At 38.3% G+C, this 23,933-nt stretch overlaps 1 protein-coding gene across 1 annotated transcript in view; it reads right to left on the reverse strand.

Moving 5' to 3' along the window:
- LOC126335373 (phospholipid transfer protein C2CD2L) overlaps positions 1-23,933 on the reverse strand; it is a 568,714-nt gene that overhangs the window by 30,259 nt on the left and 514,522 nt on the right. Inside the window, exon 14 of the mRNA XM_049998583.1 lies at positions 15,486-15,639. Within this exon, the coding sequence (XP_049854540.1) occupies positions 15,486-15,639 (154 nt within the window). The remainder of the gene's footprint in view (positions 1-15,485; positions 15,640-23,933) is intronic.

A 23,933-nucleotide genomic window follows, 5' to 3' on the forward strand; every position in this document is an offset into this window, starting at 1 on the left:
TCCCTTAGGGGAAAAAAAGGACAGGTGTACACTCGCACACACACACACATATCCATCCGCACATACACAGACACAAGCAGGTCTGCTTACCTTAGGGGAAAAAAAGGACAGGTGTACACTCGCACACACACACACATATCCATCCGCACATACACAGACACAAGCAGACCTGCTTGTGTCTGTGTATGTGCGGATGGATATGTGTGTGTGTGTGCGAGTGTACACCTGTCCTTTTTTTCCCCTAAGGTAAGTCTTTCCGCTCCCAGGATTGGAATGACTCCTTACCCTCTCCCTTAAAACCCACATCCTTTCATTTTTCCCTCTCCTTCCCTCTTTCCTGACGAAGCAACTGCCAGTTGCGAAAGCTCGTAATTCTGTGTGTGTGTTTTGTTCATGTGCCTGTCTGCCGGCGCTTTCCCGCTTGGTAAGTCTTGGAATCTTTGTTTTTAATATATTTTTCCCATGTGGAAGTTTCTTTCTGTTTTATTTACATCATCATTAATTTGAACCCAACAATTACGTTTGTTATTGTCTCTGTTGCATTTCGAAATCTTCTCTATCGTCTTACTTTCTCTTTTCGTTTGTACAAGAAGTTCCACTTTGTATTCATCTTCCATGATGTCTGCTTGTGTCTGTGTATGTGCGGATGGATATGTGTGTGTGTGTGCGAGTGTACACCTGTCCTTTTTTTCCCCTAAGGGAAGTCTTTCCGCTCCCGGGATTGGAATGACTCCTTACCCTCTCCCTTAAAACCCACATCCTTTCATTTTTCCCTCTCCTTCCCTCTTTCCTGACGAAGCAACTGCCAGTTGCGAAAGCTCGTAATTCTGTGTGTGTGTTTGTGTGTTTTGTTCATGTGCCTGTCTGCCGGCGCTTTCCCGCTTGGTAAGTCTTGGAATCTTTGTTTTTAATATATTTTTCCCATGTGGAAGTTTCTTTCTGTTGTAGAATTACTGAATATATGTTGTACTTATGTCTAATGCTTCCTTGGAAACTGAAAATAACTTCTCTACAAAGACCAACAGTATTGCTTGAATGAAACCCAGGATACTGCATGTACTGGCTGAATGAAACACAGGTAATCCATTCACTACAGAAGACCAAGACAGCATGGCGCAATTACAGCATTACTGTCTACTAAACAAAATATATTACTGCGGAATATCAGGTCAGTCATGTAATTAGTTTAAAAAGTTTTTAGCGAGCAAGGCTCAGTGCAGTGGATAAAGATCTTAATAAAATCATTTTGCAGATAATGTCAGTAGCTCTCTGAGGCTATTCTACAGACAATTCTGCTATATAAAGGGGATCCTTAGAAATATGCTTTGAAATGCTGGAATACATGCAGATGGTCAGCACTTGGAACAAAAACTGGCAAATCACCACTCAACATGGCCAATGCAATGCCATGTATGTAATGGTGCAAAAATATCCAATATTGCTCTGTAGTTGCTGCAAAATAATAAAAAAAATCAGTCATAACCAACAAATAACTTGGTGTGTCGGCCTAGAATAATTTAGGTTAGAGTAAAAAGAGAGGTTAGCAAACTAATTGACTGATTCTTTATTTGTCAGTCAGTTTTTATGAGCTACATCAGTTGTCACAAAATTAAAACAAATATCAAGAGTAGAGAAACTATTCAGAAAACGAACACACATGAAATTACCAACTGAAAATTGTAAAAATACAATCATTTAGATTACTGTTTGTGCAAACTAAGTTGACACTTGGAACACTAGTTGATGAAAATTACCATAAATGGGGAAATTCCTTTACGATTGCTCTCATGTCACCCACCACACTGAGTGCCAACATAGTTTGTATAAACAGTACACAAAGCATACCTTTAATAATTATATGGAAGTTATACACTGGCAAACAAAACTCATTTGAAACAGTACAATTTTGATTCTAGACATTTTTTTAGCAGAGTAGACATAATGATATAATAAAACCTATTTCTCTTTAAATTTCCCTTCTATTGTTAATCTGACTGATTTGAGAATTACTGAAAGATGACTGCATATTTTGATTCCCATGCACTTTAAACTGTTTCCATATAATTTTTACTGTATGGTAAGATCTGCAAGTGACTTGTTTCTAGTGTGACAGGAGCTGTGATTGACATTGTTATTTAGGGACTCTGAATGCTGCACTGGGAAACAAATAACATTTATTATCCTTAGCCATACTAAGGAGATAAATTTAAAATCTTCGAGAAAAAGCCCACAGTGTTCTTTTTGAATGAGAATCTTCTCAGAGCTTGCTTCTGTAATTTAAAAATAGATCCAAGATTCACAGCTATGAGTCACCATAGCTCGTACTGATTATATCTGACCTACAGGATGTACAGTCAACAAAACAAAACTGTTAACATGGAAAATGCTTAATCCCACATCGAGTATTCTTGGTATGTACAGCCATGTCATAAATCATGCCAACACGTTCACCACATTAACGCCCATGTTGAGTTATAGTGGCAACATACTGTTGTACCAACAAGATGCACTATACAAAATGTTGGTAATTAATACCAATTAAACATTATCCACAGGAGTATAGGATGCCAACAGTGATTGTGAAATATGTTGTGATGTGACTGCCAGCGCTAGATGTGATCTGAAGGATTGCCATGCTACTTGTTTATGGTCTAAGTGCCTGGTTGTCACTTGCTGAACCAGAGTTCAGTTCCACCATTTGGCCAATATTTTTATTTCTCCATTGTGGTAGGTGCCAATGTCCTTTCTGTGATAATCTCTCTTGTCTTGATGAGTGCAACACTGGTGCATATTATCTGCTGTCTTTAAGAGAACTACTGTAGTACAAGCTAACAAAAACAGTATCACAAAACCCATAAAATGTTAAACAAAATTCATCCAAGATATTTTGACATTTATTTTATGCAGTGTGTTTTCAATAAATATTGCAACACATTTTTTTTCTGAAAGCAGGCTGGTTTTATTCATAATTCCATTACACCATATTATTCCTCTCTTTTAGCTACAAAACCCTATTTTTCAACATAATCTCCATTCAATTCAAACTTTACACCACCTTACTGGGAGGGCACATATGCCTGCATGGTACCATTCTATTGGCAGACATCAGAGCCAATGTCTTGCTGCATCAATAATTTCCCCATCATCCATATACTGCTTCCCATGGAGTGCATCCTTCAGTGGGACAAACAGATGGAAGTCAGAAGGTGAGCGATCTGGGATGTAGGGTAGATGAAGAAGAACAATCTAATGAAGTTTTGTGACCTTGTCCCAGGTTTGCAGATTTGGGTGGGGCCTTCCACTGTCATGAATACGGAGAAGTTCATTTGCAGTTTTGTGGCAATGAACATTTCTTCAGTTTCCTGAGGGTAGCACAATACACTTCAGAGTTGGTCACTCCACCATGTTGGAGGACATCAAACAGAATAACCCTTCAGAGTCCCAGAAGACTATCACTATTATGTTACCAGCTAAAGGATATGTTTTGAACTTTTTATGTGAAGGAGAGGTGATGTGCTGCCAGTCCATGAATTGCCATTTTGTTTCCAGTTCAAAGTAATGTGAGCACGTTTCATCACCTGTGATGATGTTCGACAAAAATTGTCATGATCAGCCTTGTAGCAAACCAGCAATCGCACACACAGGATCCTTTATTGCTCTTTATTGTCTTCTATTGGTCAGTCAGAAACCCAGCACACACACATACTTTTGAGTAATCCAACTGTTGGATGAGTGAGTCAGCACTACTAATTCAGACATCCAGTTGTGCAGTGAGGTGTTTGATTGTGATCTGTCAATGACCTTAAATGAGTGTGTCCACACGTTCCAATATTGCAGGAGTCACAGCTGTGTGTGGCCGGCTGGAACACAGAAGACTGAACAGGTTTGCATGACCTTGTTGCGATGATGATAGGCACCTTGCCAAACAACTCATCTTGCTTTTGTTCACTCTGCAGACATTGTCTCTGTAGACATTTTGCAAATGCATATGAATATCTGTGATGCTCTGGTTTTCCACCAAAAGAAACTCGATGACAGCTCTCTGCTTGGAATGCAGCTCTATTACAGATGACATTCTGAAGGCTGCACATTGCACCACCACCTACTGGAACTTCATGAAACTATAGGATCTGAAAAGGGAATATTCCATAATGCCTCACAAGAAATTCCACGTATTTTCAACCAAAACTAGCTGAGAAAAAAATGTGCTGCACAAATTATTTAACACTCCTCGTAGGAATGAGAATATTTTTTAAGGAGCAAGTGAGTCTAGATCACACACACTTATAACAAAACTTTATCTTTTATGAAGCTTGTACTTTAAATGCATTCTTTAGTATGGCAGAAACTCTTAAGGATATGTTTCCCCCTCCCCAAATTATGCACTCAAATGCAAGAATCAAGTTCAGCAGCACTCCTTTTGTCCTTTTATTTGGGAAGACTAATATTCACTATCACTCTCAAAGTAAAAACAATCAGGTCAAAATTAAGGTGCCAAAGAGAAAGTTCTGCCTGTTTGCATAAAACCAATCATAGAAGTAGGACAAAGAAGGTAAAGCAGATGCAGCCGAAAAAATCATTAAGATGAAACTGATTAAGAAAAAAAAATGTTTAGCAATGAGCTCATAAATTTTGGCTCACAGAAAAATTACAAATGTGCTGGGAAAAATAAGTTCAACTATTCAGCATAATGGATCTAAATAAGACATTTAAATTCTGTCAGACAATATTTACTAAAATCAGTTTGGACATATCTAATGATCTGAAAAAGATAAGCAAGTACAAATTTCTATGACCTTCCAATTGATGGAAGAACATGGTTTTCCAATTGAAATTACAGTTTGTTTCTCTCTAAATTTCAACAAAAATAGAATCAATAATCTTGGTGCTCTGCGTGTGTGAAACTACAGATGCCAGATGTCACAATGCACTATGCTTTGGCTTATTAGTCAGTACTACTTGCCCCCCAAACCAATGCCAAGTTGCTGACAATAGTAACCATTTGCAATCTGTTACAATCACTTGTGTCAGCTTTGACATATAAAGTAAATGCGTGGTATAAAATGCCTAGCCGGCCAGAGTGGCTGAGCGATTTTAGGTGCTACAATCTGGAACTGCGCGACCGCTACGGTCGCAGGTTTGAACCATGCCTCGGGCATAGATGTGTGTGATGTCCTTAGGTTAGTTAGGTTTAAGTTGTTCTAAGTTTTAGGGGACTGATGACCTCAGAAATTAAGTCCCATAGTGCTCAGAGCCATTTTTTAAAATGCCTAGATGTAAACATGTTGTCCTTTCTATGAGAGATAAATATTAGATTAACAAAATGTTAGGGGAAGGGGAATGTGCTACCAATTTATATAATTAGTACATGGATGGTAAATCAACAATAACAGAGATTACAAACAAAAAAAGATCGTCATACATATTATATCCAAGCCCGATTCTACTGATGGATCAATAATTTGTAAAACTATGAAGCCCACCATGAACATGGATGTAGGTGATGTTGTTCACAAGTTGCCTGTAAAAATCACAATAAGAATCTATCTCTGGTCCCATTCTACGTGACAAGGCAATTCAGTTTAATGAAAATCTTGAAGAGCTGTCAAATTTTAAAGCAAGAACGGGCTGGATAAAATGCTTAAATTCAAGATACAGAATTCATGAGCTTCAAACACAAGGAGAAAAATTGTCTGCTGATTCTTCCAGAGACAGTAAAATTAAAAGAAGAAGATTGTTGTTGTTGTTGTTGTTGTTGTTGTTATGGTCTTCAGTCCTGAGACTGGTTTGATGCAGCTCTCCATGCTACTCTATCCTGTGCAAGCTTCTTCATCTCCCAGTACCTACTGCAACCTACATCCTTCTGAATCTGCTTAGTGTATTCATCTCTTGGTCTCCCTATATGATTTTTACCCTCCACGCTGCCCTCCAATACTAAATTGGTGATCCCTTGATGCCTCAGAACATGTCCTACCAACCGATCCCTTCTTCTGGTCAAGTTGTGCCACAAACTTCTCTTCTCCCCAATCCTATTCAATACTTCCTCATTAGTTATGTGATCTACCCATTTAATCTTCAGCATTCTTCTGTAGCACCACTTTTTGAAAGCTTCTATTCTCTTCTTGTCCAAACTATTTATCATCCACGTTTCACTTCCATACATGGCTACACTCCATACAAATACTTTCAGAAATGACTTCCTGACACTTGAATCTATACTCGATGATAATAAATTTCTCTTCTTCAGAAACGCTTTCCTTGGCATTGCCAGTCTACATTATGAAGATTATGCTCTCTAAAATGTTTACAATGTTGACAAAACTGCTTTACCAAGAATAACTCTTGCTTCATTTCATGAGTTAGTAGAATCTGGTCCTAAAATAACAAAGGATCATGTTTCTATGTTACTGATTTAGTTTGTCGTAATGCTATTGGTAGCCACTGATTTTCTATGCCCATCACTGGTAAAAGTAAGAAACTAGGTTGCTTCAAACACAGTCAAATGTCAGTGATGCCTATTGTTTGCAGTAAAAAAAAAAGATCACCTGGAGAGATAGTACAATTTTCATGGAATGGTTTATGGAAGTTTTTGTATGAACTGTAAAAGCTTATCAGTTAAAAAATGGCCAAAGCAAGAAAACATTATTGGTCCTTGACAGAGCACCAACTCGTCTATCATGTGATATCTTAAAAGAAAAGAATGAGTTCATGAAAGTGAGGTTTCTTACAACTAATATAACCTCCATGGACCAAGGGCGTTATTGAGACTTTCAAACAATATTACAAAAAAGAACTGTTATGTAAGTTATTGTTAGAAAAAGAAGAGGAAGGAGAAGAAAGTCAGTTACGAAATTATAAGAATATTGATTTGAAAGAAGCATTCTACATAATCAGAGCAGCATGGGATGGTGTAAAGGAACATAATTTTTAAAAATCTTGGAATAAAATTTTATTATGGCAGCAAGTTCTCAAATTATAACTGAAAATGGCAGATAGAATGATAAATCCAAGTCTCATAAATTTACATGAAAGAGTTAAATATTTTTTGGTCCATTCTGGTTGGAAAGCTTTATTATTCCAAAAGTTGTATGCATATACTTTATACATTAAGAATTTTAACAATGTACAGCGTACAGTTAATTTCTGACAGCAATCTACATTAGTTATGTCAACTGTCTTTGAATATGGAGAAAAACCAAGTTTTGTGCTATTGTTAAACATTTTCATTTGAAGGGTTAGACTGCCACACTAATAAAAACAGAACTGGATGAAGTTCAAGAGAACTCTGCACCATATTTGAAAATCATTTACTTTTGGCTTGATGAATTTAAATGTGGTCAAACAAGCACCAAACATGAAGTGTAGACTGGCCATCCAATTGAGGTCACCACAAAGGAAACAATTTACAAAATTCTTAGCATGGTAATGCGAGGCTGCCAAATAAAAATGAATGGGATTGCTGAGACTGTAGTCTTCTCCACTAGATGAGCACACAGCAGTCTGCACAGAGAATTGGCATGAAGAAACTGTGTGTAAGTTGGGTACCACAACTGCTCACAGCTGACCAAATGCGCATCTGGTACAACATTTCAACAAAATGTTCACAGATGTTTAATTGCATTCCGCAATACTTTTTGTGCTGATTTGTGACTCTTGATGAAACCAAGATCCATAATTACACACCTATGTCAAAACGGCAAACAAGACAATGGGCACAGGCTGGGAAAAGTGTACCAAGGAAGGCAAAGATCATTTTGTCAGTTGTTAGGGTGCTGGCCATTGTTTTCTTGGGATTTCCAAGGAATAATCCTTGATTATTTGGAAAAAGACAGAACCATAACTGTACTCTATTACTTTTCACTATTGGATTGTTAGAGACTTGTGTTGGCTGAAAGAAGACCAAAGTTGGCAAGCATAAAAGTGCTCTTTCATCAGGATTTTGCACCACCTCCACATCAGTGCTAACAATGGTGAAAGTGCATGAATTGGACGTTGAATTGGTTCCTCATCCACTCTATTCACTAGACTTAGCCTCAATTGAGTTTTTCCTGTTTTCTAACTTGAAACTTTGGCTTGATGGGTAGAAATTTTCATGACATGAGGAAGTAACAGTTGCAGTCAATGCATATTTCACAGAGTTTGACAGAACCTATCTTACCGATGGTATAAAAAAGCTAGAGGATAAGTGGACCAAGTACATGTCACTCTATTATCAGGAAGGAAGATGAGTTGTTTACTAAACAAACATCTTTTCCTTGCTTTTTTACCAGACTTATCAAGCCAACCTTATAAGCAAAACGAAGTCAGTTGCCATAATGTGATGAAGATGACATTCGAGAATGGTTGAGTGTCAATGATGCAGATCCACAGCACCAAATCATGCAAGATTCAAATATTTATACTGAAAGAAGTATCTGGTTTGGCTGCTTGTAAGTGTATAGGCTTCTTTAGACAGAAAAAAAAATTAAGGATTTCTTTTAAGTGTTAATTCTATACCTACATACTATATATGTAAAATGCGTGTGTATTACATAATTTTTTTTTTTACAGGCCGTATTACATTCATTTAAACTGTACTTGCCTTTGTAATAATAAAAGGGATTCACATTATTGTTTTATTTTATTGGTAAATAAAAGTATACTTTCGATTATGCAAATAAACCGGATATCCGAACACCCATGTCCCCTAATTATTGCAGATAACTGACGCTCTACTTCATATACCTTAGAGATGTAATATCTGAAGTTGAATAGCTGTTGCAACAATATTCATATGATTATATTCTTCTCAAATGCTTTTTCATTTTCTATAATGAATTGTCCTTCAAACCAAGCAGTGTAACTATGAGGTTAGATATGTAGTGCAAGACTGCTTATTTCTAATATGTGATACCATGGATATCTTAATATGCAACAGTATCACATATTAAGACAAGCTATCTCATATTGGATAACTTCAGCTTGTCATCCTAATAGTTTGATTCAGATTCATGTGTTTACTAAGTGCTTTGACAATTTTCTGAACTTTGTGAAGCCATCTAGTGATGATCCTGCTGTACTAATACTTGTGTGATAGACAAAGCAAAAGAAAGCGACGTGTACATCATCTGTTTATCACCCCCTTCCTCACATAAAATTCTGCCCTTGTGTGGAATCCAGGGGACCATTTAAAATGCATTATGCCCAAGATATAGAAACCTCATGGGCCAATAACCCAGGTAAGTGGTAACCTAATTTTTGTATAAGGTTATTTGGTGAGACCTACTTGAGAGCAGTAACAATAGACAATGCTATAAATGGCTTCTGGGAAATGGAACTCTTCTCATGTAACTAGCATATATTTGGACAGAATGACATTGAAATACATCAAGATTCCATAATCTAAAATACATCAGGAGTTAGACATACAATATGCAAACAATGGAGTAAATAATGGTATCTGGCCAGCTCCCAAAATCGGCAAGCCACATCAAGAGCCACCAGTCAAGTAAAATCAGCATATCCTGAATCTGTTAAGTAGCTAACATTGTCTCCACAGAGGGAACATCTGAAACAATTCAAAGAGAAGAAAGCTGATACGGAATCAAAGGAGACAGAATCAAAAATGAGTCTGATACAGATTTAATTGATGAAAAAATTCAGATGCACAGTCTAAAGAAGAAGACACTGAATGCAGTAGTTGTTTCTCCAAAGACTAACAGAGAAAAAAAGGGGCACAGTGCATGAGGTGCTATACTTGTTCTAACTTGAAAGAGAGCTTTTGTATGTCCTGACTGCACTTCTTTTGCACAACAGCGACAGAAAATGTTCCAGAGGTGTTAAGGAGAGAATATTATTATTTTAGGGTTTATCTGTTGTCATTAAAGTCAATAGTAAGTGTTTTCTCTGACTGTCTCATATTAGTACAGCATTTATATTTCGATTCAAATTGACTTGAATGTGGTTTTTTTCAAATTTGCATGTGTTAAGTATTAAATAACATGAGTTCAATAAATAAAATTTGAAGAACAATGATTTCACATAGACTTACAATTAACAAACATACAGTGATATCAAATGTTGTAATATAATGTGGAGTAATGTGAGATGAGGAAAGTTTCATCTCAAGCATGAGGCTAGTATGAGGTCCACCCACCATTGGCATCAATTAACTGCCTCATTCAATGAGGCATGGAGGTGATCAGCCTCTGGAAATATGTCTCATCCCTGATGAAACCTATCCAATACATTCAATGCTGTAAAGGAGGTGGTTGTTCTTCTTGTTATAGAAGTTTATTCACCCATATCACATAAAAATACACAATGATTGCTAGTTTTAGTGAAATTAAATTGCCATCTGCAGATCATTTGTACAGATTTTTTTTTTTCTTTCTACATCTACATCCATACTCCGCAAGCCACCTGACAGTGTGTGGTGGAGGGTACCTCTATCGGTACTCCCTTCTATTCCAGTCTTGTATTGTTCGTGGAAAGAAGGATTGTCAGTATGCTTCTGTGTGGGCTCTAATCTCTCTGATTTTATCCTCATGGTCTCTTCGCGAGATATACGTAGGATGGAGCAATATACTGCTTGACTCTTCGGTGAAGGTATGTTCTCGAAACTTTAACAAAAGCCCGTACCGAGTTTCTGAGCGTCTCTCCTGCAGAGTCTTCCACTGGAGTTTATCTATCATCTCGATAACGCTTTCGCAATTACTAAATGATCCTGTAACGAAGCGCGCTGCTCTCTGTTGGATCTTCTCTATCTCTTCTATCAACGCTATCTGGTGCGGATCCCACACTGCTGAGCAGTATTCAAGCAGTGGGCGAACAAGCATACTGTAACCTACTTCCTTTGTTTTCGGATTGCATTTCCTTAGGATTCTTCCAATGAATCTCAGTCTGGCAACTGCTTTACCGACAATCAACTTTATATGATCCTTGCATTTTAAATCACTCCTAATGCGTACTCCCAGATAATTTATGGAATTAACTGCTTCCAGTTGCTGACCTGCTATTTTGTAGCTAAATGATAAGGGATCTATCTTTCTATGTATTCGCAGCACATTACACTTGTCTACATTGAGATTCAATTGCCATTCCGTGCACCATGTGTCAATTCGCTGCAGATCCTCCTGCATTTCAGTACAATTTTCCATTGTTGCAACCTCTCGATACACCACAGCATCATCTGCAAAAAGCCTTAGTGAACTTCCGATGTCATCCACCTGGTCATTTATGTATATTGTGAATAGCAACGGTCCTATGACACTCCCCTGCGGCACACCTGAAATCACTCTTACTTCGAAAGACTTCTCTTCTCCATTGAGAATGACATGCTGCATTCTATTTTCTAGGAACTCCTCAATCCAATCACACAATTGGTCTGATAGTCCATATGCTCTTACTTTGTTCATTAAACGACTGTGGGGAACTGTGTCAAACGCCTTGTGGAAGTCAAGAAACACGGCATCTACCTGTGAACCCGTGTCTATGGCCCTCTGAGTCTCGTGGACGAATAGTGTGAGCTGGGTTTTCATTCGACCGTCTTTTTTGAAACCCATGCTGATTCCTACAGAGTAGATTTCTAGTCTCCAGAAAAGACATTATACTTGAACAAAATATGTGTTCCAAAATTCTACAAGAGATCGACGTTCTTTTCTTCAGGGCCAATACATTTCATTGACTGTTCATATTAGTTAGAAACAAACTACAGAGGTAACATTCCACAATATCTTCTCTTGCCATACTATAAGAAAATAGCTGTGTAAACATTGCACAATAGTTACAAAGAAAATACGTAATATGTGTATAAAGTGTTTTCATGTTGTACCCTTGCTGACATATAATACATTTTCCTATCAGATGTCAACAAGGGCACATCATGAAAACATTTTATACCCATTTTATGTATTTTATTTATAACTATTGTGCCCTGTTCACACAGCTGTCGTCTTATTGCATGATGAGAGGTAGTGCTATCAAATGTCATGTCTATAACTTGTGTCCAATTACTGAGAACAGTCAACAAAATGGACTGACCCTGAAACAAATTTTTTCAATACAAATTATCTGAAGATGGTGATTTAATTTCGCTGAAACTAGTAATCTTTGTGTATTTTTATATGTATTGTGAAGAACAATCACATTTAGATTCTGAGCTTGCCTCCAATGCAGTTGATGATGTCAGGTAATCATCACAGCATCCATCTCTAGGTCTCGCAAATGATCTTCTATGCATGGGTCTGGCCAGTGTAAGCTCATGTGGTGTTCATTTCTGGCCCACAAATTTTCAATCTGTTTCAAGTACAGTGCTCAAAAAAGCCAATGGATTAGGTCAACACCAGCCTGTTGTGAAAATCAATGCAGAATGATTCGACCCACGTGAACAAATGAGTGGTCCTGTTGGAATTGCATCGCTCCAGTGGTATAGTGCATCCTCTCACTCGGTACCGTAGTATGTTTCATGATGTGCACATACTTATCCATGGTGAGATGACCATAAATTCAATGAGGTATCCCTGCCCCATGTGATAACTACCCCTAGCACATGACTCTGATGTGGCCAACAGGCGGATGTTGCACCGTGTACTGAGGGTCATAACATGCTCCCCGTGGCCTGTAAATAACACTAAAAGTGTATTCATTTGGAACTGCCACCATTTCCAGTGTGTTGCATTGCCACTGCTGTGAGCTGTGCACAACCAAAGGTACACAGCACGTCGATAGTCCTTTGCTCATCTGTGCAGTGTAGTTTTCCACAGTCTTTAGTATGGCTAGGGATTGCTGTATGTGGATGTGAGCTCATTTGCTGACACTTCACCCTCAGCTCCAGGCTGTGTTGGCTTTAGTTACACAGCTTGAGGCTGCAGTAGGTGGGTGTCATCGTTGTGAACCAGCTGTAGGGTTCCATTGGACACCCAGCATGACCCACGAGTCTGCTGATCAGTCCACATCTGTGGCCAGTCCAGTTACTGCTTGCATTAAGGTTGACGCCTCACCCATGGTCAAATGGGACACTGCCTCAGGGCATGGCAGGTGGCAAAAGACTTCCTGGGAGGCCAAACAAAAAGTTTCTGTACAACTTGTAATTCGCAATCCCTGTTGTTCATTCCTAATACTTTCAGCATTTCAAAGTGTGAAGTCCAGTCAGCATTGTCAAAAGCTTTGGCTAAATAGTATTGCCTCATGTGTTTCTACGTTTCTCTGGAACATGAACTAATCTTCCTCGCAGTCTGTTCCCAACAGTTTTCCCATTTTTTTTGCAGATAATTGATATTAGTACTTTGCAAGCATGACTTATTGAACTGATAGTTCAGTAATATTCAACCCTGTCAGCACTTGCCTTTCTTAGAAATGGTATTTCTTGAAATATGAGGACATTTCACCAATCCCATATACCTCCCCTGCCAAATAGAATAGTACTGTCATAGTTGACTCTCCCAAGAATCTCAATACTTCTGAGGTAATGTTTTCTAGCAGAGGGGACTTATTTCACATTAGATATTGCAGCACTATGTCCAATTCTTCTCACTGTGTCATACCTCCCATCTCATTTTGTTTCACTTCCTTTTCATTTCCATTACACTGTCTTCATGTTCATTTCCCAGCTGAGCTCTTGATATTTGTGCAGCTGCATCTTTTGTCTCCAAACGTCTCATTAACTTTCCTACAAGCAGCATAATCTCTTTCCCATAGTCAAGCTTGCTTTTACATCTTTGCATTTGTCATCTAGCCATAACTGCTTGGTCATTTTGCACATTTTGTCTGTCACATTTTAAAATATTTTTATTTCTTTTTGTCTGGTTATATGATTTTTATATTTTCTCTTTTTGTTGAATAAATTCAATACCTTATGAATTATCCAAGGATTTATACTGGGGCTGGATTCTTTGCCTATTGGATCATCTGCTGCTTTCACTGCTTTATACCTCATAGCTACCAATTCATCTTCTTCTGCATTTCTTTTCTCCGGTCTTTTTATTCACTTTTAAAAAGATTTTCCATTCAGATACTAAATGAAATACTGTCCACGTAATTCTGCATCTTCTCAATTATATAATTAACAATAGTTTCAAGTACAAATATAGTTATTTTGAAAACTTCCTAGTGAAGGCAACTCAGTAGGTCATTCCTATGAAGAGGCACTGTCAGAAACAAAGATAGCATTTGGCATACCTCAAGGAAGTTTGATATGACCTTGCTGTTCTTCATGTCAATAAACAACATTTCAGGCAAATTCTATAGCCCTATGAGGCTGTTTACAGACAATGTGTCTATGTACAGGAAGATAACATCATTATAACCTTGTTACAAAATGCTGAACTTCAGCATATATAATTGTAATGGAGTGCACAAAAAGACATAATGAGATCTAAGACTGTTAAGCTATGTCATTGTCAATTAACCACTCGAATCAGTCACAACCTTCAAGTATTTAGGAGTTCCTGTCTAGAGTGATTTTAGCTGTGATGTCCACATAAATCTAGCTGTGATGAAGGCAGATACCAGATTCAGATCTATTGGATGAAAGCTAAGGAAGTGTAATTTATGCAAAGAAGTGATTGCACACAAAAGCCTTATTTGACCTATTCTTGTTCAATGAGGGCACAGACAGAAAATTCTGAAAGAAGAGCTCTGCAATCTCTACAGGATTATTATTCAGCACAAAAATGTCAAAAAAGTGCTCACTGAACTGCAGTGGGGAGACTTTACAAGAAATATATGCATTACAGAGAAGCTTACTTATAAAAATCCAAAACTTCACATTCCAAAATGAGTCAAACATATCACTTCCTCCAACATATATTTTGTGTAAGAGCCACAATATCAAAGTTATAGGGAATCAGGATTATACAAAGCATACTATCAATCTTTGTTTCTACATTACATCCATGTATGGAATAGGATGGGGAGAAATGATACTGGTGCCTATGCATTCTCTACAACAAATTGCACTGTGGCTTGACGATTAAGATGGAGATGTATTTGAAAGAGGTGGCTTGTGTTAATCTTCCTCCCAAGATACAAGTAGACACTAGCTCTCTTTAACTTCAGGGTGTCAGACCAAGACTTCCATCCATACTGTTGCCTTTTTGGATACTGCTCTTATCGACTGAGCTTTCCGTGCTTAAAACCTTTCTTCTCAGCTCCATAGCTTTCTGTTTTCCATAAAGCTTGTACTACAAGATTTGTATTAGTAAAATTAAAACTGTAGCTCCTCATTTTCATCTGACACAGTAATATCATCTGCAAAAAGAATGATATGTACTACTGTCCATTAACTATTATGAAATAAAAGAATGCAAAGGTGGAAACATGCATTTTGGAATATGTAAACTAGTACGGATGGTAATGAGCGCTGGGAAACAGAATTGGAGTCAAATGTCTCATCTGCCTGTAAGTCATCACTTGTGAGAAATTACAATAACTGCTCACTGAAACTTAATGGGAATAAGGTGTTAATATTAACAGCTGTGAAAAATGTTATATGATTGTCTACGCACTTTTTCACTCCATTCTCAATAGTTTCAAGCACAAGCGTTGAAGCTTCATTGACGTATGTTCGTGTTGATGCACCACTAACACCAGAAGCTTCACTTAGGCTTGACCTTGTAGAATTTCCATCGATACCCCTCAGTCCAGGCACTGATAGATATCCTAATAACATAATACAGACATTAGGAGACAGAAATGTTAACAGTTTTATACTTCACAATGAATTTCAACTTTATTTACAGATGCACAGATTCCCTTTATGTGATTTATCCAACATATAAATGTATTTATAAATGTTTATGGACTGCAGATTCTTGGAATTATTGCTCCACCATAATTCTATGGCAACAGGAGAAAATCAAAGACAGGAAAGAGACAGAGAGACAGGAGGGTGGGAGAGGAGGTGGGGAGGGGAGGGAGAGGAGGGAAGGGGAAGAGAGAGAAAAGAAAGGAAGATTAGATGTTATGGTTCTATTAATGACCAGGCCATTAGCGACTGATCATGTGTTAAAATTTGGGAAGGAAATCAGTGGTGCCCTTTCAAAGGAAGCATCCCAGCATCCACTTAAAACAATTTGGAGGAAATATGGAAAACCTAAATCTGGATGTCAAGAACATACACACATGGAGGTGAGAAGAACAAGAAGAAGAGGGAGTAGGGGAAAAGTGAGAGAAGAGGGAAAAGTGGGAGAATGGGGAAAAGAGGGAGGAAGAGGAAAGAGAGGAAGAATGGAAAAGAAAAGGCAGGAGGGGGAAGAAGAGGCAGAGGTTGGAGAAGGAGAAGGAGGAGGAGGAGGGAGGGGAAGATGAAGGGAAAGAGAGAAAAGGCATAAGAGGGGGGAGAAGGGGGGGGAAGAGAAAGAATGGGGAAAAAAGAGAGAGAAGTAAAAAGAAAGGGATGGGGGAGGGAACAGGTGGGACCAAGACAGCAATTTTGGGGAGAGAGAGAAAGGAGAGATAGGGGAAAGAAGAGATTTGGAGGGAAAGAAAAAAGATTTGGGAGGAAAGGAGGAGGATAAAAGGGAAAAGAGATACAGGGGGGGGGGGGGGGGAGAATTGGAGAGGCAGGAACAAGAGTGACAAAGCAGGAGGAAGAGGCACAAGGCAGGAAGACAAGGCTGGAAGATGGAGGGCAAGGTGGGAGAGAAGAGAGAGAAGGGGAGGGAGAGGGACAAGGGGGGGGGGAAGAGGGACGGGGGGGGGACCGGGGGGGAGAAGAGGGATGGTGGGGAGAGGGAAGAGTGGGGGAGAAGTGGGACAAGGGGAGTGGATTAGAGTGATGAGGGAGGAGTAGAGGGATGAGGGTGGAGAAGAGGGATGAGGGGGAGGGGAGAAGAGGAACCAAAGTGTGGAGAAAAGGGACAAAAGGGGGGAGAAAAGGGAAGGAGAAAGGGAGACAAAGAGGGAGAAGGAGTGAAGAAGGAGGGCAACATGGGAGATGGGGGAGGAGGAAGGGGGGATTGTAGTGGAGGTGCTGACTTAAGATTTTCAATGTTCAGCAGTTGTATTCATCACAAGATAGGCGAAATTAAATGTAAAAAATATTATTATTTTCCAGAGATATTTCATTTTTTGTAACATTTCAATGAAAATTACAATTAATGAGTTGAGTGCCAGTAGTAAGGGCACATTCCAAAGAAAATATAACCATGCATGTTCGTCAATCTTCTTATGTGCAGTAGCATATGCAGACAGTAGTGCCCAGGTATACACAGTTCTTACTACCATAGTGACTATCTCATTGTGTGTTATCAGATTAAAGTAGGTGAATAAAGAATTATGGTACTTGTGTATTATAGTGATCAGTGTTTTCATTCCTCAATAAAAATTCAGATGAAATTTGTTAACTGTCATGTTGATGGTGGTTCGGCATATTTAGTAGTTATATACAAATATGCATTATTAGGAAATGGATGAGTACTCTAACAAATCAGCAGAGGACTTCTTTGGGTTTGTGAATGAATAGGTGCTATAAGACAGTCTCTCCATAATTAATGAACATGATGTGATATTTTCATAGGCAACACTCATTATTTGCATAGGAGGGAAATCATAGATGGTTCACAGAGTACCCCTGCCATATGCCATAAAGTGGCTTGCATAGTATACATTTAGGAATAGATGTGCTACAAACAGCACTACACCGAAATGATACTGAAAACCTAAATTATTGGAAGTCTTGTGCAAGAGAAATATTGATAGAAGGTCACAAATCTGATGAAATGCAATCTGCACAGCCCTTTTTGGACCAATACTAGGGGAATGGAGAGACAATTTTCCTTACATCATAAGCTATGATAAAGTATCCAATCTTTAAAAAATATTTTTTGATGATGTGGAATCTAAACAACAACCATTATTGTAGGGACATTCAGATTCACCATGAAAGTTCAAATTAACATTATCTTCACAGGAAGTATGGCTGTCGCACCACTCAGACACATTGTTGAGGGAAACAAATCAAATTGTCTTGTTCATGATAATGGACATCAAGCACATTGCCATTCACACAGTTCATTTAAGAAATAGCTTTGGCTTAATCAAACAATGGAAAGTCCAGGAAAGAATAACAAAACTTTTAGATGATCATCTTAATAGATCTGAGCTCATGAACAGTGACTGTCACTTCCGCAATCAAGAAATGCCTTGCTCTTCAACATTTGGAGTGTAGTAAAGCTTCAAAAACTTCGTTTATAGCCTGGATGAAACAAAAAATGACGTTCTTGGAAAATAATGTAGTGTGTGTGTGTGTGTGTTTTACACAAATCACAAATTTTATAACCACAATTTCAACATTAGTGATTAGTAAATTATATTGCAATAACAATGAACACTGCTCTCAGTTGCTCTGTAAAGTTAAATATTACAGGAAAAAATATTTATATATTACTGTTGCTTACCAGTTTATTTGTTGCATAGGATGAGACATCACGTTCCGCAAAGAAAAAAAGAAACAAAACTTCAATTAGTTATCACTCAAATTAGTCAAATGCAAACCAAACATGTTTGTATCTCAGATATTGTAATTTTAATTAACAATGCAATACTAAACCATACTTCACAAAGTGGGAGTTAGCTCTTTGACTATTTCATTAAAAATGCTACATAGTACTTGTGGGTTAATAATTTAGAACACAGAAATTAAGAAAAACTACAACTTCTGAGCAGAAATTAATAACAATAAGTATAATTGGTTGTTTTTACACATGCAAACTATTTTAATGGACACACTGCTGGATTTTTTAAAATTTATTTCCAGCCAATGATATGAAAATCTTCACAGGCCCACTTTTATGTATATGTCACACTTAGGTGAGATTTTCTTTTTTATTATGAGCTCTGTTTCACACAAATTCATCTGATGAAGATATAGACAAATGGATTAGTATTTAAAATAATTCATATTAATCTATAAATTGCCTCTTGCATCAAGAAAGTGTAAGCTACTGATTATCTGTGAAACAACAGAATGTGAAATGCCTTACACAAGAAATTTGCACCTGCAAACAATTTTTCTCTCAGCCTAAGAGCCTGACTTACTCCCCCTCAAAAAGTTTGGAAGTGACAACTGACTAAATTAACAACTGTGAAAAGTGCTACAGCATGTTGGTTGGGTTCAAGTGACTGATATGAAATTTACATGACAGATTAGGTATGCATCAGTACACCAATAATTACAATTACATAACTGAACAGGAATTCTAACTTTAAGAAGTCAGGATTATATTAGAGCTCCACAATTAGGTCCTCTAAATGCTGTGGCATGGAATCAAATAGGATGCATGGGAAAACATCCTCCATGCTGTTTGTATGAGACTACACAAGGTTAATTCATGAGAAGCTAAGTAAGGTGAATGCGAAGAGTCAGTTGACTACGGAAGAAGAGGCTGATAACAGATTATATTGGTTTCACGTGATGGTCTCGAAGAAAGGCCATACAAGGACCATTACTCGAACTGGAATTCAAGTAGGGTGAACAAAGCTTTGGCAGACACGAATTGCTTGGAAAACAATATCTCGTTTTTACTTTTGTAAAGACAAATACTTATCCTCACAACAGGTGGGTCCTTTTCAACCTGGGGTCTGGGTCCCTGCTCATTCCTTCTTCCAAGGCTATGCCCTCTGAGGAAGGAACTAACAGGTCCAAAAGCTAGGACAGTTTTTATTTTCTACTTTTATATCTGTACATTGGCAGAACTTATAGTTTGCCTCCTAAACATAATCAATTCTGTCACTTTTTAATTTTATGATATTTCATTATTAATACAGTGCACAGAAGCAGTTCATCATACACAAATCTCTAATGACTATTTTGACTCATGTCATATCACCAAGTATTATCTGTCATACCGAGAGCTGTTGTTGAGATCTTCAATCTGAAGGTTTGTTTGATGTCCTTATCTTGGAAGACTCTTTATCTTTGCATAGTTATTGCAACCTACGTCCATTTTAACTTGCTCACTGTAGTCAAACTGTGGTTTCACCCTGTGATTCTCCTTCCTGCCCCCCCCCCCCCCCCCTCCCTCTTCCACCCATTACCAAATTGACAAGTCTTTGATGTATCAGATTGTGTTCTGTCAACTGATTTTGTATTTTAGTGAATTATGGGGTGAAGAAAGCAGGGGTGGGGTTATGGTGGTTTACGGAAAGGTATCTGATGGCTAAAAGGCAGAGGCAGCAGATGCACAGATACGGCTGCAGCAACAGCACCAGTGAAATCGTTCTGGCTGCAGGCAGGGGGGATTTGAGTGCAGTGCATGATGACATGGAGCAGTGGACTGCGAGACTGAGATAGGACAGAGGAAGGGAAGATGGAAGAAGGTGTGGGTGCAGGGTGAGTGAAGTTGGGGTCCTGGACAGGGTGGGTGTGGGACAGAAGCTACAGGAGGATTACAGGATTGAAGGATGTAGTACACGGAGAACTCCTATCAACGTAATTCACAGAAGCTGCGGGGGTGGGGGGTGGGGGAGGGGGGATGGGTTCCAGATGGCATGAGCATGTTGTGCTCAGTAGCATATTCTGCCACTGGGTGATCAATTTTGCTCATGGCCACAGTTTGACAGTGGCCATTAATACAGGTGTAAAATGTTGTGCAGAAATTACAGCAGAGCTGGCATGTGACATAATTGCTTTTACACATGGTCCTGCCTCTGACAGGCTATAATAATCTTATATTGGGACTAGAGTAGGGTATGCTGGGTGACCTCGATGTATCAGACTGTGTCCTATCTCACAGGTCTTGCATCTGAGTCTTCCAGAGATGTATGAGCCAAGTGGCAACAGGATGGAGGAGGGTGTGGTATAAGGATGGACTAGGATATTGCAAAGATTGGGTGGACAGCAGGTTACCATATTGGGAGGGGTGGGAATGATTTTGGGTAGGATATTGCTCATTCCTGGGCATGATGATAAGCCTTGGCAAAGGCTCTGGTTCAGTTTATCCAATATGGGCTGATAATGAATAATGAGGAGAGTGCTACTTTAAAGCTGGTTCTTTGGAATTGTCATTAGATTAGAGGTGTTGGTGGATATGGCATAATAAAACTGTCTGTGGACTGAGTTTGGGGGATAGTGCCTGCCAGAAAAGGCCTTTGTGAGAGCATTAGCACATTTGGCAAGGGGAATTTTCATTGCTGCATGTACCAGACTATAAAAGAGTGACTTTTAGAGTGGAAGGGATGGTACTGTTCGTGGTTAGTGGGCTTGATAGAGACAGAAGTTTGGATGGGGCCATCAGAGAAGTGGAGGTCAATGTCCAAGTAGTGAACATATTGTACTGAGGAAGTGAAATGGATGAGAGAGGAATCAAGATAGGGTGTCTGCGTCCGCAGTCCAGATCCTGAATATACCAATGAACACCTGAATGAAACATGGAGTTTAATGGTGCCATCCTATGTCAACCTGTTTATGGGTCATCTAGAGGAAATCTATTTAGCCATCTAAAATTTGAAACCTCTTGCCTGGTTCACGTTCATTGATGATATCACAATGATATGGATTCAGGGTCAAAACATCCTACCAACATTCCTCCACAGCCTCAATACCTTCTCTTCGATCTGCTTCACCTGGTCCTCCTCGGCCCAATGTGGCCCCCACCTGGACATTGACCTCCACCTCTCTGATGGCTCCATCCAAACCAGTGTCCATATCAAGTCAGCTAACCATTAACAACACCTGCATTTTATGATGACCACTGGCTAGCCGTCCATCTGAATGAGTGGCCACTTTCAAACTGTGGGCAAGAGCAGGGTTGACTACCCAGAGGCAGAAAATGTTTTTGAACACAAAATGCTTGATTTCAATAGTTGTTTCACAATCTATGCCATCCCAGTCCAGATTCCTATCCTGTGTCCCCGCTGCTTCTGCTTCCCACATGCATATCCCACATCCCTGCTGCTGCTGCTGCTGCCTCCCACATTCCTATACTGTGCACCTGCTGCCTCTGCCTTTCAGCTGCCAGCAATGCTTCCTCAACCCTCTCTCCCTCCCTCGCATTCCATGTCTCCTGTTTCCTCCTTGCCTACTTCACCAAACACAAACCCTCACCGAGCTCTTGAACCCATTCTTAAAACTAGTATTTCCACCTTTATTAGCTGAGCTTAGTCTCAGCTCCACCTATCATTTGAAGGTCTTCATGCTTACAAGCTGTAGCTCAGATAACATTACAGAAATACTGCATGCAACAGAAACATAGACAAGTACTGGAACACAATACTACAACCTATAACAAACAGGTAATACATCTCTTTGAGGGCATGCATTATAATCATTCAAAAACATCCTCATCAAGGAACTACATATGGTGCATTAAATAACTACTGCTTGCATAATTTGACATTGTATATTAAGGAATATACATTAAATAATATTACAAGCCTCGCATTTTATCTTTACACTACTTACATTGGTAAAAAGCAGCTATAATTGAAAAAGGAAATTTTGGTAAGTTGTTAACTGAAACATTTAATCCTGTGTCACTGAGTAAACAGGTTTGCCTGTTTAATGAAATAAATTCTCGTTTAAAAATTTATACTGTGAATCAATTTTGTTTTGAAGAACTGCTAGAAAAGTTTCAAAGTTTGTTATATGAAAAACTATACAATGACACATGTAACCCATTGGCCTCTATCAATGACTAATTAGTTAGTAACAGTACTGAAACAAAATTCCTAGGACTTTGGTTGCAAAGCAGTGTAAAATGGAATAAGCATACTGAATATCTCAATGCAGAACTGAGCAATGTATGTTACCTTCTTTGCTCACTAAAATCGTGCTGCAGTGAGAAAACAGTACTGTAATTTAATGCATATCATGCCAGCTTCCATTCTTGCCTCAAATATGGAGTCACCTTTTGGGGAAACTCTAAAGTAGCGAATAGCAATTTCAAACTACAAAAAAGGGCCATTAGAATCTAGTTTGGATGCAAACCTAGAGAGTTTCGCTAACCTCTGTTTAAGATATCTGGTATTCCTCCATTACCATGTGTATACATTATGGAATACTTTATATATTTTTAAAATAAATGTAATAGATTATGACTGCAGACTGCAAGAAAACGGTGATACATATGATCACTTTAAAAAAAGGTACTTTCAAAATTAGAGTTAAACTTTATAACAAATTTGCTGAAAACATAAAAGCTATTACTGAGGTCAAAATGCCTGGACAATCTCTAAAGTCTTATTTACAGCATCAGTGCTTTTACTCCATTGAAGAACATTTATATTCATAGAATGTATTTTATTAATAGTTAATATATAAAATGTTTTATTGTAACCTTAAATAAGTATGCCTATAAATCACTTTCAGAAGTGTACTTGTAACTTGACTTGTCCAATGTCTTATGCAAAAGATGCTTTTGTAGGCAACAGGACAAATAAGTACAATACAATACCATACAGCTGCTTTTCAAATGTGTCCTACTTGCAATGATGCCCTTAAGAAATAGCTTACGAATGTGAAACACATCGGATGTTTCAATCCCATCCATCTGAAAATGTTCCTAACCATCTAGCTATCAATATGGTGTTAATCTTTGCAACATCTGTCTGAGGATCCATCAGACTACGTGCCACATCAGTATTATTTACATGTATACCTTTCTAAATTCAAATTTATGTTTTTGTATATTCCTAGTGAACTAATATATAGTATCTTCCACATTGAACTGCGATAATTTTTATGTACTAATGTACTAAACAACAATTTGTGAAAACTGATTTAGTCTGTATCCGGGAATCTGTTCACTTATGGAACTTGAAATAAACATAAAATTTGCCATTAAATACTCATGATGAAATCAGTTTAAAACATAAATTTAAATGACTGCAGAGGCATGAACACTGCATCTTGCTTTGCTCTGAAAAGTTGAAACGACCTGTTGGTTCAACTTCAGACATACTTATAAACAAATACATTCGAATAACAGTAATATATACCAGAGTTTTATATATAA

The sequence above is a fragment of the Schistocerca gregaria genome, chromosome 2 (genome assembly GCF_023897955.1).
Source record: "Schistocerca gregaria isolate iqSchGreg1 chromosome 2, iqSchGreg1.2, whole genome shotgun sequence".
NCBI classification, from domain to species: domain Eukaryota; kingdom Metazoa; phylum Arthropoda; class Insecta; order Orthoptera; family Acrididae; genus Schistocerca; species Schistocerca gregaria.